Consider the following 15224-nt stretch of genomic DNA (forward strand, 5'->3'; position numbering starts at 1 on the left):
TTGATCGGCGGTTCCTGAAATGCCACCCTTGAAGCACTAATATTGGCACTGGCTTCCGCTGCAGCTGTAGCCGCCGGTGCAGTCGGTTCCCAGAGCAGAAGATCCGTGCTGATGCGATTGTAAATTACTTCGTACAGATGTTTTGACCTATTGATTACACAAATATTTTGCATTCAAATATTCAGAAAAGTTAAAACCATATTCACTTGAGCTGTAAACTAACAACCGGCAAATCGATCCGTATCTGCAGTTTACTAAGCTTCATTGCCGCCGAGCAGAATGCGTTCAGCTCCTCAGTATCACCGGGCAGTGTAAGCATCTCTGGATCATCTGCCGATGCTTTCATGTGCGGTGTATCACTTTCGCGACACACTCGTTTTGCACAGAACACCTAGATATAAAAAAATGAATGTAGGGGGAGATCCCCCAGTACCGGACACTTAAGCCACTAAATTCATAATTCGAAAAATATTGATTTTATGGGCTCGTGTTACCCATTTATGATAAATATTATCATTTTTATAGTGTACAAAAATAAATTTGAAAATATAAATATGAATTTTGACAGTGTGTTTTGATGATGTATTTTAGTACCAAATTGATCGATCTTGAAAGGTGGCACCCAATACCGGACACGATCTGGAAATGCCTCGAATTATGTAAATTTGGACTTCATTGAATGTGTACACTATAAAATAGTTTATAATTACCAATTCAATGCAATTGCAACATTTACAAAAATAATTTGAGTTTTTCTTAGTTTGCAAGATGCCTATCAAAAACCTCTTTCATATATGATGAAAAATAGCACATTTTACGATGTTGTTATGAATGTTCATTCTTCTTAATTTTATTGCATGTTTGATACCATGGTCGACGGAACGCATGAAAAATGAAAGTATTTTGAGACACTGATGCAATAATTACAAAGATATCATATAACAAATCAAGCTGTCCGAAACTGAGGGACAGGAGGTGCTTAACCAAAATTGTAATTTGTCCATATTTACTTCAATTATGGTACGAAATACATTCATACTATCAAATTAGGATTATGTTCGATCATGCTTGCGGGATCCAAAGTATTTTTTCATATTCAAAATAATTACTAAATAGGCTCAAAATTAAGAAGATACGTCAATTTTTCAAAGATTTTCAAACTTTTCTACTTTTTTAAAAAGGGATGCATATTTCAAGGATGTGTTATTCTACGCAAACATTAGTCTACATAATAGCTTTCTTTTCTACTAATACACCATCTTGATTGGACCATGATTTCTCAATGTTTCAACTTTGTCCGGTATTGGGTGCTGTCCGGCACTGGGGGATGTCCCCCTAATGTTTGAAATCATACTTATAAATAAATTTAAAAAAAAAGTTGTAATCTAGTCAATGCAGTATAATTACTGTCTGTTCAAATTGTTTCCCTTGCAGGTTTGGTTCAAATCAATTTATCTAATCATATCATAGGTTCCGAAGAACTTAAATTTCTACGAGTTCATAATAACCCAGATACCCCTACGGAAAAAGACCGGTTCGCGGCTCTCCCAAAAGGTATCGGATGAGACCGTTCTTTTTCGTATCTTCTTAGCCGACATCCGGTCGTTCAAGTCCATTTTATAGCATCATTTGGCTCAAGTAGGTATATAAAGTGGCCGGCGCCACAAACTGGACGCCAGTAACAAACAAACAACAAAACTATTCACCAGTTGAGAGGTTCGATTTCCAAAAAACGTAAACATGAAGCTGTTTGTGTGTGGAGTGGTGTTAAGTGTCCTTGTGGCGTTGGGCAGTACTGAGGATGTGAAACCGCAGGAGATTGAGGTGGTGCAGGTGCAGGATGGCTTGGTTGTGGAACGTGCTAAGCGCCAGAGCTTGTTGGGAGCTCTTTTGGGAGGAGGCCTAGGATCGCCTGGATTTGGAGGACCTGGAGGACATGGTGGTTTTGGAGGTCAAAGCGGTCACGGAGGTGGTTACGGAGGTCATGGTGGTGGTGGACACGGTGGACATGGATTCCAACAAGGTCATGGACACGGTGGCAACTATGGTCATGGAGGAGGACACGGGTTTGAACAAGGCCATGGACACGGTGGACATGGAGGACATGGTTATGAACAAGGACATGGCCATGGCGGAAACTATGGCCACGGGGGCCACGGAAGTCATGGCGGTAATTATGGACATGGTGGTCATGGAGGCAATGGAGGTCATGGCGGTAGCTACGGTCATGGTGGTAATTATGGTGGTTTTGGTGGAAGCCATGGCGGTCACGGAGGTGGACATGGAGGTCATGGCGGAAACTTTGGATCTGGAGGTCATGGAGGACATGGTGGACACGGCGGACATGGGTATGAGCACGGACACCATTAAGGAAAAACCATTAACTGTGATAAATCAAAGTTACATAAGTTGCATAAATTATTTGAATAAATTTATTTATCTAAGTTAAAACAATTATTCGATGACGGAAAACTCACTGAAGATTGCATTACAACACTGTTACACGCAAAATTGTACACGGATAAAAAACTGATTCCCTAATCATGATTTACAAATCATGAAATTTGGTTAGGCCATGATACCAGGACCACAAATCATGGTTCCTGGAGTCATAATAATGATTCCTCATAAGCGTAGCATCCAGAGTGGCAACACAAAACGGGGTGCATTGCATCATTTCATTCGTTTCGATCACCTGAAATCGATACCGGCAAGGCCTCAGTGGGACACTTTTGTAATCCTAGTCTCCTATATCGTGTGACGGTTCAATTTTTTTTTTAATTTCTTTATTAGTATCATTCGAAACATTACATTCATTTCTTATATCTAGGTGTTCTGTGTTATTAGACAACACTATCATCCTAATTTGGTAAAACAAATTTGAGATTTTATTAACATTTTGTTAACAACATATTACATTTCATTTGCCGTAGCAGTTCAGATTTTTTACAGGTGAGTTGATTTCATCTTGTTGATTTGTTGATTTTTCCCAAATTTCATTTTTATATTTTTTGATTTGGATGAAATTTTTCACATGCTTTCTTTATGCCCCAAAATGCCTTTTGCATCATCGGTTCGCCATTTTGACTCTAGCCTTACTTGAGAAGGGCCTAAGAAAAAATTCCTTATTAATTTTCAAAAATATATAACTTAGAAACGGTTTGTCCGATCAGTTTGGTGTCTTCCGCAAAGTTTTAGGTTATTGTTGGGACTATCTGAAAAAAAAATATGCACTGTAAAAAAATGTTGTATTTTTTTTATTTCGAAAATAAAGCTTAAAAATCAATTTTCTCAAAAATCGTATTTTTGATTTTTTTTTATTTGTTAAAGATGACAAAAAATGGAGTCTTTTGCACAGTGGGTCAAGATGGAGAAATCATGGACAAAAAATTATGGTTTTTAAGAAAAGGTGAATTTTTGAAAATCGTCATGATAAATTTTGTAAATGCTTTTCAACTCGATTTTATGGAAGTACGCAAAATTTACAACAAACAAGGTATACGGTAAACTCAGGTTGACTTTTACCGTTTTAAAGATACAGCGATTTTAATACAAAATTATGATATAATTTTCAATTTTCGGTCATTTTCGAATGTTTTTCGAGGCTCATAAGCCTAGAAATTTGTTCATTGTCTGAAAGAGTAGATAATTTTTGACTAAATTGTTTGAAAAAATATTGATTTGGTATTTTTTCATGGTATGAGGCGAAATAAAAAATGTGCCCTGTAAAAATGAATTATGAATTTTTTTAACGAAGCACAACTTCAACATTCAACATTGTGATATTTTGATATGTTATTATCAAGAAAATATGGAACAAAATGTTAAACGTTAAAAAATAACAAGATAACGAATATAAAGCAATCAATACGTGAAATGCATTTATATCGATTTAAGATAATGAAATATTTCCATTCGAAAACAAAAGCTTTTTGAGTAGAGGAGTAACGTGCCCAGTTGTCTCACACAAATATACCTGATGTTTTCTTAAAGTACAGCACGTTGGTATATTTTTGTGGTCGGACAGAAGCGTACCTAATAGTTGATTCAAGTACCCATGTTGGTATAAAAAAGAGCTGATGCAGCAAAGACACAAGCTAGTGATAATCAAGTGAAAAGTAAAAGATAGCTTAGAACAATGAATTATAAAATGAACACCATCAACAAAGGTTGTGTAAATGTGTTTTCAAAAAAGTGTTCAAAAAGTTACCGAAATCTCACGGAAAGTAATATTGCCAAATTAGTTGAACTATGATTTGCAGATGAAAATCAGCTTAATGAACAATTTAAAATTTGCGATTCGTGTCGTTTACAATTTGTCAAAAGAACAGCGTTATCAAGGCTCAAAAGCGAAAGGAGGAGCAACTAAAAAAAAAATCTTTTCTTATGCAACTACAACAGAGTATGAACATATCAAGAGGCAGCTTAATGAACAATATTCGAAAGCAATAACTATTCAGGGAACACAAAAATTCCATTCATTTATTCCAGTTTCCGTAGATAAAATAGAAGTTAGGCAATTTTCAAACTGTAATGATAGTAAAAAAAATTGTAAACATTATGAAAAAGTAAGAAATCTGTATCAAAATAGGACGCTTCATCATTGTATAAGATCATGAAATAAAATGCTTTCAGAAAAAAATTCTTTATTTCATCAACTCGAAAAACATCCGAAAACAACCAAAAGTTGTGAATTTTCAGTAAATTTAATTTTAAAATCGCTGTATCTCGGAAACGGTAGCAGTTAGCAAAATTTTCTCATATAACTTTTTTGTTGCAAATTTTGTGTACTTTCATAAAAATCGGGTCGAAAAGCATTCAAAAAGTTTATTTAGACCATATTGAAAAATCAACCTTTTTTAAAAAATTATAACTTTTTTGTCCATGGAGAAATCATCTTCTTGACCCACTGTGCAAAAGACTCCATTTTTAGTCTACTTTAAAATTAAAAAAAAAATCAAATTTTTTTTTGAGAAAATGGTTTTTAAGCTTCATGTTCGAAATAAAAAAAATACAACATATTTTTACAGTGTATATTTTTTCCAGATAGTTCCAACAATAACCTAAAACTTTGCGGAAGACACCGAACCGATCAGACAAATAGTTTCTGAGTTTTAACTTTTTGAAAATTGTTAAGGCTTTTTTTCTTAGGCCCTTCTCAAAGGTAACGCTAGGGTAAAAATGGCGAACCGATGCTGCAAATAGGCATTTTTGGGTATAAAGAAAGCATATGCCAAATTTAAAATCGCTGTATCTCGGAAACGGTAGCAGTTAGCAAAATTTTCTCATATAACTTTTTTGTTGCAAATTTTGTGTACTTTCATAAAAATCGGGTCGAAAAGCATTCAAAAAGTTTATTTAGACCATATTGAAAAATCAACCTTTTTTAAAAAATTATAACTTTTTTGTCCATGGAGAAATCATCTTCCTGACCCACTGTGCAAAAGACTCCATTTTTAGTCTACTTTAAAATTAAAAAAAAAATCAAATTTTTTTTTTGAGAAAATGGTTTTTAAGCTTCATGTTCGAAATAAAAAAAATACAATATATTTTTACAGTGTATATTTTTTCCAGATAGTTCCAACAATAACCTAAAACTTTGCGGAAGACACCGAACCGATCAGACAAATAGTTTCTGAGTTTTAATTTTTTGAAAATTGTTAAGGCTTTTTTTCTTAGGCCCTTCTCAAAGAAAACGCTAGGGTAAAAATGGCGAACCGATGCTGCAAATAGGCATTTTTGGGTATAAAGAAAGCATATGCCAAATTTCAGCCAAATCAAAAAATACAAAAGTAAACCGACATTCGAATTCAAATGGAAACGCTCTACAGCATACAACATGGCTGGCCTGAAAATTTGTTTGAATATCAAAAGCTTGTTTTAAATACAAAGTTTTGATTTTCTATCAATAAAGGGATAGAGACATTATACTTTTTTGTTATATTTCACATGAATGCCCCCAATGTGATTTTTGAAAGTTAAATTCTTATCTAGCATGAGCCCTAGATACTTAACTTCATCTGACCAATTTATTGGAACCCCTCTCATCGTGACAACATGTCTACTTGAAGGTTTCAAATAAAGTGCTTTTGGTTTATGTGGGAATATTATTAGTTGAGTTTTGGAAGCATTAGGAGAAATCTTCCATTTTTGCAAGTATGAAGAAAAAATATCCAAACTTTTTTGCAATCGACTACAGATGACACGCAGGCTTCGTCCTTTGGCGGAGAGGCCTGTGTCATCCGCAAACAAAGATTTTTAACATCCCTGAGGTAACTCAGGTAAGTCAGATGTGAAAATATTGTATAATATTGGTCCCAAAATGCTGCCTTGAGGAACACCAGCTCTTACAGGAAGTCTTTCAGATCTGGAGTTCTGATTATTAACCTGAAGTGTACGATTTGACAGATAACTTTGAATTATTCTAACAATGTATGTTGGAAAATTAAAGTTTTTTAATTTTACAATCAAACATTAATGCCAAACACAGTCGAATGCTTTTTCTATGTCTAGAAGAGCAAGACCAGTAGAATAGCCTTCATATTTGTTGGAACGGATCAAATTTGTTACACGTAAAAGTTGATAAGTGGTCATTGAATTTTCGTTGATGTGGACCACCATTATGTTCAAAATAACCTCTTCAAAAAGTTTACTGATGTAGGAAAGCAAACTGATTGGACGATAGCTAGAAGCTTCTGCATGAATTTCGTCTGGTTTCAAGATTGGTACAACCTTAGCATTTTTCTATTTGTCAGGAAAATATGCCAATTGAAAACATTTGTTAAATATGTCAACTAAGAATGATAAGCTACTTTCTGGAAGTTTCTTGATGAGGATGTAGAAAATTTCATCATCGCCAGGAGCTTTCATATTTTTGATTTTTTTTTATAACAGTTCTCACTTCTTCCAAATCAGTCTCCCAGGAATTTTCGAAAACGTTCACTTGATTGAGAATATTTTCGAAGTCCTGAGTAATTTCATTTTCAATTGGACTAGTTAGTCCTGAATTAAAATATTGCGCGCTTTCAAACTGCATAGCAAGTTTTTGAGCATTTTCGCAATTAGTTAGTAATAATTTGTTTTCCTCTTTCAATGCCGGTATTGGCTTCTGAGGTTTTTTTTCAAGATTTTAGATAATTTCCAAAATGGCTTAGAGTCTTGAACCCTGAAGTTTTATTTCAAAAATTTTTTTTTATTGTGAGAAACGTTTCTTGATTTTTTTCTTCAGATCCTGCCATATAATTTTGATAGCTGAATCGCGAGTGCGTTGAAATTGCCTTTTCCTCACGTTTTAAAGACGGATCAAGAGTTTAAGATCATCGTCTATGATGACGGATTCAAATTTCACTTCACATTTTGGAATTGCAATACTCCTGGCTTCAACAATGGAATTTGTTAAAGTTTCAAGAGCATTGTCAATATCAAGTTTTGTTTATAAAGAAATGTTAGCATCAAGATTAGAGTAAATATATATGTTTCATATATATTCCAGTCGCTGCTTTGGGGCCTTCCTTAGCCGAGAGGTTAGAGTCCGCGGCTACAAAGCAAAGCCATGCCGAAGGTGTCTGGGTTCGATTCCCGGTCGGTCCAGGATCTTTTCGTAATGCAAATTTCCTTGACTTCCCTGGGCATAGAGTATCATCGTACCTGCCACACGATATACGAATGCGAAAATGGCAACTATGGCAAAGAAAGCTCTCAGTTAATAACTGTGGAAGTGCTCATAAGAACACTAAGCTGAGAAGCAGGCTCTGTCCCAGTGAGGACGGTAATGCCAAGATGAAGAAGATGAAGATATATTCCAGTTGACTCGAAAATAATTGAAAGTGGAGCTGATAGGATTGAGAATCGCTTCATGGGATATTTGAAATGTAACAGGGACATTATCAAAATCAAAATCAGCATGAGTAATTAATTGGCTAGATGACTAGAGTCGGTTAAGATCAAATCAATTGTAGATGGATTTCTAGAAGAGGAAAAACATGTAGGGCTATCAGGGTATTGAATTGAGAAATATCCTGAAGAGCACTCATCAAATAAAATTCTGCCGTTGGAATTACTTTGAGAATTATTCCATGACCGATGTTTGGCATTAAAGTCACCAATGACAAAAAGTTTTGACTTATTGCGAGTCAATTTTCGCAAGTCAGTTTGGAGCAAATTAACTTGCTGTCCAGAGCATTGAAAAGGCAAATAGGCAGCTATGAAAGTATATTTACAAAGCTGTGTTTCAACAGAAACACCTAAAGCTTCAAAAACTTTAGTTTCAAATGACGAAAACAGTTGATGTTTTATACGCCTATGAATGATGACTGCAACTCCCCCACATGCCCCATCAAGTCGATTTTTACGATAAACAAAAAAGTTAGGATCTTTTTTTTAGTTTGGATTTAGGTTTTAAATAAGTTTCGGTAATAATTGCCATATGCACGTTATTAGCTGTAAGAAAATGTTTTGATGACATTATTTTCACCACAATTACTGGCGGTATGCAGGAAGGTTGTAGTCAAGAAGATTTTCAACGATTCTGAATCTGAACATATTTGTTTTCTGAATCTTGGAAGAATATGTACTTAGCCTTCTGGGAAAAAATCGAAATTTTTGGTGGAGTCAATTCATGTACATAATTTGAAGGAACTGATTTTTTTCCAACTTATCTGGTGAATTTTTTATGAATTTTTGGGGAACGATCTCAGGAGCTTCTAAATAAGTTATCTAGCGATATTTTCTTGTATTTTGATGTAGCTCTTTAAGGATATATCCAATTGTCATCATAAATATTGCTGTGAATTCTAGTATAAATTTCATTGTTTTTATTATTTTGCCGAATATTCCTGTAAGTAGATTCAATTACCTTTTTTTGTATTCCACGAAAAATGAAATGGCAAGGATTTTCAGGTACTGTTTAACATATTTTCTGTAAGATTTCCTAGATAATTTTTTATTTAAATGTTACACACAGATCATTTCAGTTGATTTAAAAGAAAATATGAACGCATATTTAACAAATTTCAATTTTCATGAAGAAATTATGAACTATTTTCCATGATTTTTGTCATGATTCATTCATAAATTTGCAACAGAATGTCCCGAAAAAAAAACTGGAATAATCATGTTTAGATCTCAATTTTGAACTTCTAGCATGTAGCACTCTTACACTGAATTTCGGTAGGATTTTTAACGTAGTACCAGGAAAGATTCTACCCCATTATCCTGAATCCCATTACCACAAATGCCATCTCTCCGAATGCCATGCCCCCACATCAGAATATTTTATACATTTCAAATAAAAGCATGAAACGAGCTCACCAAATTAACTATGCATAATTATTTGAGCAGCTGTAAGCTTTTTTCAGCAGCATGCTCATTTCACAAAAGCAAAATATCACTGCGACGACGCGTTAACCTGAATCCGATTGCACACAGAATGCGTGCAAACTAAAACGAGAAAAACAACTTTGGCGACGACGCTTGTGAACGAAGCCAAAACTTAAACCCTCAAGAGCACAAATCTAGAGAACCAGACAGTGGCTAAGGCTGAAAACTTGATCGATTGGTCACCATCAGCAAGTGACCAATCGATCAACCCTTCAGCCCGATCCGCTTCCCGGCTCTCCGGACCCGCGCTCCTGAAAATTTGGGGTCCGGTTTCAATGCATCTTCACCTTCTGCTTGGGCTTTAAGAAAGTAGTTGAGACTACATCAACTTGTAAAAAAAATAGAACCACGTTGAATTGAACAAATCTAACAATAATCGCAATTAGAATATCAATCCCTACAATTGCTTTTCATCTTCTTTTGAAACCCCACTTTAGCAAACACCTCACAAGCGCGTTCATCGTCCCACCTACCCACGCTTATGCGACCCGAGGAAAAAGCTGCATACACGGAAGACCAAAAACGGCAATCACTTTCGCTGTTAAATCCATCGTGGCACGGTTGCGTTGCGATTCACCACTGAGAAAAGAAGCGAGCAGCGACGAAACGGACCTCATAGACTAAAGGTGAAAATTTCATCATCGCACACAATGCAGGATCATTGCACACAAATCGGATCGCGAGACGAGCAGACACGACGAATGACCGGACCACTCCACGTTGGCTCACTCCGCGCGGAGAACTTTTGTTTCTTTCTTCACGAATGGAACAAACGGCGAACCAGGAGGTCATCTTTCTGTTCGGACGAAACCAACAATTGTGTGGTGGCTCTTCTCGTTTCACCTTTCACGAGGGAAGACAATCGCGCCAAGTGATTAAGAAAAAAACAGCTGATAACGATGCTTGCTCACTCGAGCGGTTTCAGTCGTCGATGGCCGCTCGCGCTGTCGGATTTCACTCGAACTTTTACTTTATTTTACGAGGAACGCAGACACCGTTCGGGTGAAGTCTTATCTGCTTCTGTCTTCCCCTCGATGGCGACGATAGGTGTTTCAGAGTCTTGCTTCGGACCACACCTCCCGTAGCCTCCCTGATGCTCGATGAGAAACACCCCCTTTTCGTAAAAGGTTCACTTCTTGGTGAAGGAAAGTGAGAGAAAATAAATACCCGCAGGCAAAATTATGATACCATAAATGACGTCAATGCAATACCCCTATGATCAGGAAGTCATGAGAGCTGAGTGGTTAGGTTTTTATGCTACTTGCAGTGCAAAAGATTGAGCAAAAATACTTAATCGTCGTATCGATACATCCTTCAGGAGTCGGTCAAGGAACTCGTTCAGAAGATATGGTATTCGATAATATTTTGGTTCGGGCATACAGTATTGGACAAATCATTTGCAACTTTTTCGATTTTTCATACAAAATGACCAACTTTGGTTAGCTATATGTCAGTTATTTATGGACCGATTTAAGTGAAATTTTGGCAGAACATCAGACATAACTTGAATTTTAACATATATTTTTCAGTGATTTTTCCAATCTCAAGGTCAAAAGCAGTAACGGTTTGACTAAAGTGATTTTTTTTACGATTTCTTATAAATGACATAACTAAATATTTTGAAGGAATAGCTTCATGGTATCTTCAGCAAAGTTGTAGATTTTAACGAGATGAACAAGTTTGCTGAAGACAGTTTTTGTGTAGGGCTGTCAGATTTTAAGATGAATAGTTTTGAATTTTTCGTCGAAAATTACACTTTAGTTAAACCGTTATAACTTATAAACTCGTGATTGTAAAAATTATTCAAAAATATATGTTAAAATTCAAGTTATATCTGACGTTCTGTGAAAATTTTATTCAAATCGGTCCATAATTAACTGAGATCTAGCTTACCAAAGTTGATCATTTTGTATGGAAAATCGAAAAAGTTGCAAATGTTTTGTCCAATACTGTAGGTGTTTGGGTCAAATCTAGGGTCAAACACGGTGATCATTCGCTTCTTGCATCGGTTATACATTAGTTAGGGCAGAATTATTGAAATTCAAATTACTTTTTCATATCTATTATATACAGTTGTGTTCAGAATAATAGTAGTGAAAGCCGATTTTTATACAAAATGCTCAACTTTGGAATGCTGTAACTTTGTTTCAATATGAGCAATCGGCATGAAATTTTGGCAGTGAACTACAAATATAGTCAATTTCATTATCACAAGATTTGAAAAATTTTCACATTACCGACTAAAAAGTTAAGCACCAGGTGAAATCGCTCAAAATAATAGTAGTTTTGATAATGTAAATATCTGCTGTATTTTGAGATTTTGAATTTTTCTTTACTCATCGTTTCAACCATTTCCACCCAAGCTTTAAATGTATAAACATTCCAATTTTTTACAAAATTGTTGCTGAACAAAAATTTACAAAAGAAAAACTACTATTATTTTGAGCGATTTCACCTGGTGCTTAACTTTTTAGCCGGTAGTGTGAACATTTTCAAATTTTGTGATAATTAAATAGAGTATATTAGTAGTTCACTGCCAAAATTTCATGCCGATTGCTCATATGGAAACAAAGTTACAGCATGCCAAAGTTGAGCATTTTGTATGAAAATCGGCTTTCACTACTATTATTCTGAACACAACTGTATTTAAGAATTAAAGCGAATATTAATCGAAAACTTTTTTTGTATGAATATTCTTAATGATGATGAAAGTTAGATTTACGCTGAAAAAAAAAAAACAATTTTAAATGATAGGACCCCGTCAGCAAAAATTTTTTTACCACAAAAACAAAATATTCAAAGCACGATAGCATTTTTGTTTTTTGGTAAAAATTTAATGTATATTTAATGGATTTTTTTTTCCGCTAGAGTTCTGTATTTGGGTTATATTTTCATAATCGAAAGGTTTTTAAATAATCCATCGGTCAATTTTTTTTCACTTTTTAAATATTTTTTCATATACAGTCCATAAAAGTCAACTTTTCCTACGCATTCCAGTTCATACAAAATGTATGGAACAAAATTTCATCGATATAATATTTTAAAACCTTTCGATAGTGAAATAATTGACCAAATATTGATCTCCAACGGGAAAAAATCCGAGGTACATTCGATCTTCATAATCTGCTGATTTAGACATAGCGTGCAATTGCTTTAAAAATTCAGTAGTATTTTTTGGTTGTCCATAAACAAATGTTTACTAGGGTAAAAGCACCAGTATTTGCCAGCCAAAGAGAGACTATTTTTATTGGATAGATGGAAAAGCCCAATATATACAGCAAATACATCAAATCAAAACATTCAATCCATATTATGTTATGAAAACTGTCATGTCTACCATTGGCGTAGGAACAGGGAGGGGGGGGGGGGGTTGCTAAGGGGGCCTGGATCATCCAGCCCCCCCAGAATGTTTGATGATAATAAAAATAAAAAATTAAATAAAAACTATTTACTACAAAGCAAAACTTCTAATTTAATGTACATGACTCTTGTTATTGACAAAAATCTCTCCAGTAGTTACGTTATTGTGTCTACTTTCTATTAGGAAATTTATTCCTTAATATGTTCCCGTAGTGACCTAAAATAAATTCAAAAGATCAGTTTTCCCTCGCAATTCCTCCAAAAAATAATTGATTCTGTCAAATCTTATACTAAGAAATTTCACTAAAAGTTCTACAGAAAATTCTTTTGTGAATTCCTTTAAATAGTTTCCCCGGATTATTCAAGAATTGAAAGGAAAATTGTTTTCGGAGTGTCTCTTGCCTTCGAATCTTCAGAGGAAATTTGTTGAAAAGCCCCAGGAAAACTTTTGCTTCCAAAATAAGCATAGCGGTAAAGGAACGTGTAGAGAAACATGTAACAAAATAACAGGGAAGGGGGAAAAGATTTATTAAGATACGCATAAAGAAATTTGTTTGGATCTTCCTTAAAACAATTCTTCAGAAATAATTTTACTTATTATTGGTAGAATCCATATTATTGGTTAGAATTTTTGTGCGATACGAGGGCGGAATTTTTTGAGTCTTCAGAATTCCAGAAAACCAGAAGTCAATAAAGGATATATTTGAAGAAGATTTTTTTTCAAGATAGATTTACATGGAACAATTTATATGGAAGTTGCTGATGGAACTTCTTGAGAAATTTCTTTATTTGTAAATTCATTAGAGAGGTTTTAGCAATCCTGTAATTTACCTCCAGAGAAAAGGTTATAAATAACCACTTAACTTTCATTGTACCATTGCCCATCTATTGTTCCACCTGCTTCAACATTTTGTTGTTCCTCTTTCCTACGCATGACGCTTTGAGCAATTTTGTACAAAAATCTTTTCATACTCAATAAAACAACATTTCAAAGATATTAGAAAAAGGTGAATTATAATAGTTTTGAAAAAAAAATCAGAACTCCTATACGTATGGTTTTTGAGTTCTGAAAGTCCATCAGGAATTCCTCAACAAATTTTTAAAATAATGCAAAAGTTCTCCTTAAGAATTAAATTCAATAAAATCTTACATTACGAATTAACCACAATATATCTACCGTAATGTTCTTAAAAATACTAGCAATATTTTCGCGTTAAGCTTCTACAGTACTACAAAATAATCAATGAAAGACCCTTCAAAAAAAATTTGTTTGAAATTTGGGTTCTACTTCAATATGCTCACCATAGTATTGTGAAACTGTCAAGTTCATACAAAATATTATCTAAGATTTTAGGTACAAATATTTTCAGTAAAAAAAAAAATATCCATTTTAACACCAATCATTTTCTATTTTAAAAGACAAAGGAATAAAAGCAAGAATTTTTGTATTAAATCCTACATGGACCCCTTAAGATTTTCTCTGAGGTACATTGTCGTAAGTTTCAGAAATTCTACGGCAGGAATTTAGTATTTTTTCCGAATTATGTTTAAGCAATTATTCAAAAATATACCAAAAAAGTTCTTTCCATTTTTTTGTACGGATATACTTTATCCAGTGATTCGTACAGGAGTTTGTAAAACAATCCAAAATAGTAAAATTTTGAGGAGTAGTTTTTGAGCCAACTAATGGAGAGTGGATATGTTTCTAAATGTCTTTCATAAAACCTGAGATTATCATTCGAAAAAAAAAGTGAGTTATTTCTACAGGCCGAAGGAATACTTGATGGAACTGTAACTATGATTTAAACTTTCTTTAGAAAATTCCCAACCGTTAAAGGAATATTAAAGAAAAAATCTCTGGAAAATACTTAGATGAATATCTGGTAATTTTTTCGGAATTATCTTAAGGAAAAAATAATATGATTTTCTAAGAAATCCCTGAACAAATTACTCAGGAAATCTTTGAGTATTTTAGCAGAAGAGTGAAGGAGCAGTTGAACGTATTCCACTAGGAACGTCATAGGAATGTGAGAGTTCTTAAAACATATCTTAGTTGGGCATTTTTGAAAAAAAAACATGTTTTCGAGAGGGTAAAGACGAGGTCGTGGAATGAAGTTTTGCTTAGTGATCTTGAAGACATTTTTGGTTAGACTCCTAGAATTTTTTGTACTATTTTTTGAAGAAATCCACAGTAGTTCCTGGAAATCCTTAACAAACTATTAATGAACTACTGTAGGATTCTTTAAACTTACAATTTGAATTTATATTAGAGTTTTCAAATTTCCCGGGATTTGATTTCCCGGGAAACGGGAAATAAATTTACCATTTCCCGGGAAATCCCGGGATCCCGGGAGTTTGCAAAAACGTGAAAATGAAGTAAATTTAATGATTTTTTTTTTAATTATTCGTATGTTTGTTACATTATTTTTATACCAGTAAACTTGTATGGTACCAACAATCTCTTTTTTGTAAGTAATTTATTTATG

At 34.2% G+C, this 15224-nt stretch overlaps 1 protein-coding gene across 1 annotated transcript; it reads left to right on the top strand.

Annotated features, from left to right (window-relative positions):
* The first annotated feature begins 1652 nt into the window (after positions 1-1652).
* Positions 1653-2454, top strand: LOC110676677 (cold and drought-regulated protein CORA-like). The gene has a single exon (XM_021845482.1). The coding sequence runs from the start codon at positions 1741-1743 to the stop codon at positions 2368-2370; it is 630 nt and encodes a 209-aa protein (XP_021701174.1). The 5' UTR covers positions 1653-1740; the 3' UTR covers positions 2371-2454.
* The last annotated feature ends 12770 nt before the right edge of the window (positions 2455-15224 follow it).

This window comes from Aedes aegypti, chromosome 2, assembly GCF_002204515.2.
Source record: "Aedes aegypti strain LVP_AGWG chromosome 2, AaegL5.0 Primary Assembly, whole genome shotgun sequence".
In the NCBI taxonomy this organism is placed as follows: domain Eukaryota; kingdom Metazoa; phylum Arthropoda; class Insecta; order Diptera; family Culicidae; genus Aedes; species Aedes aegypti.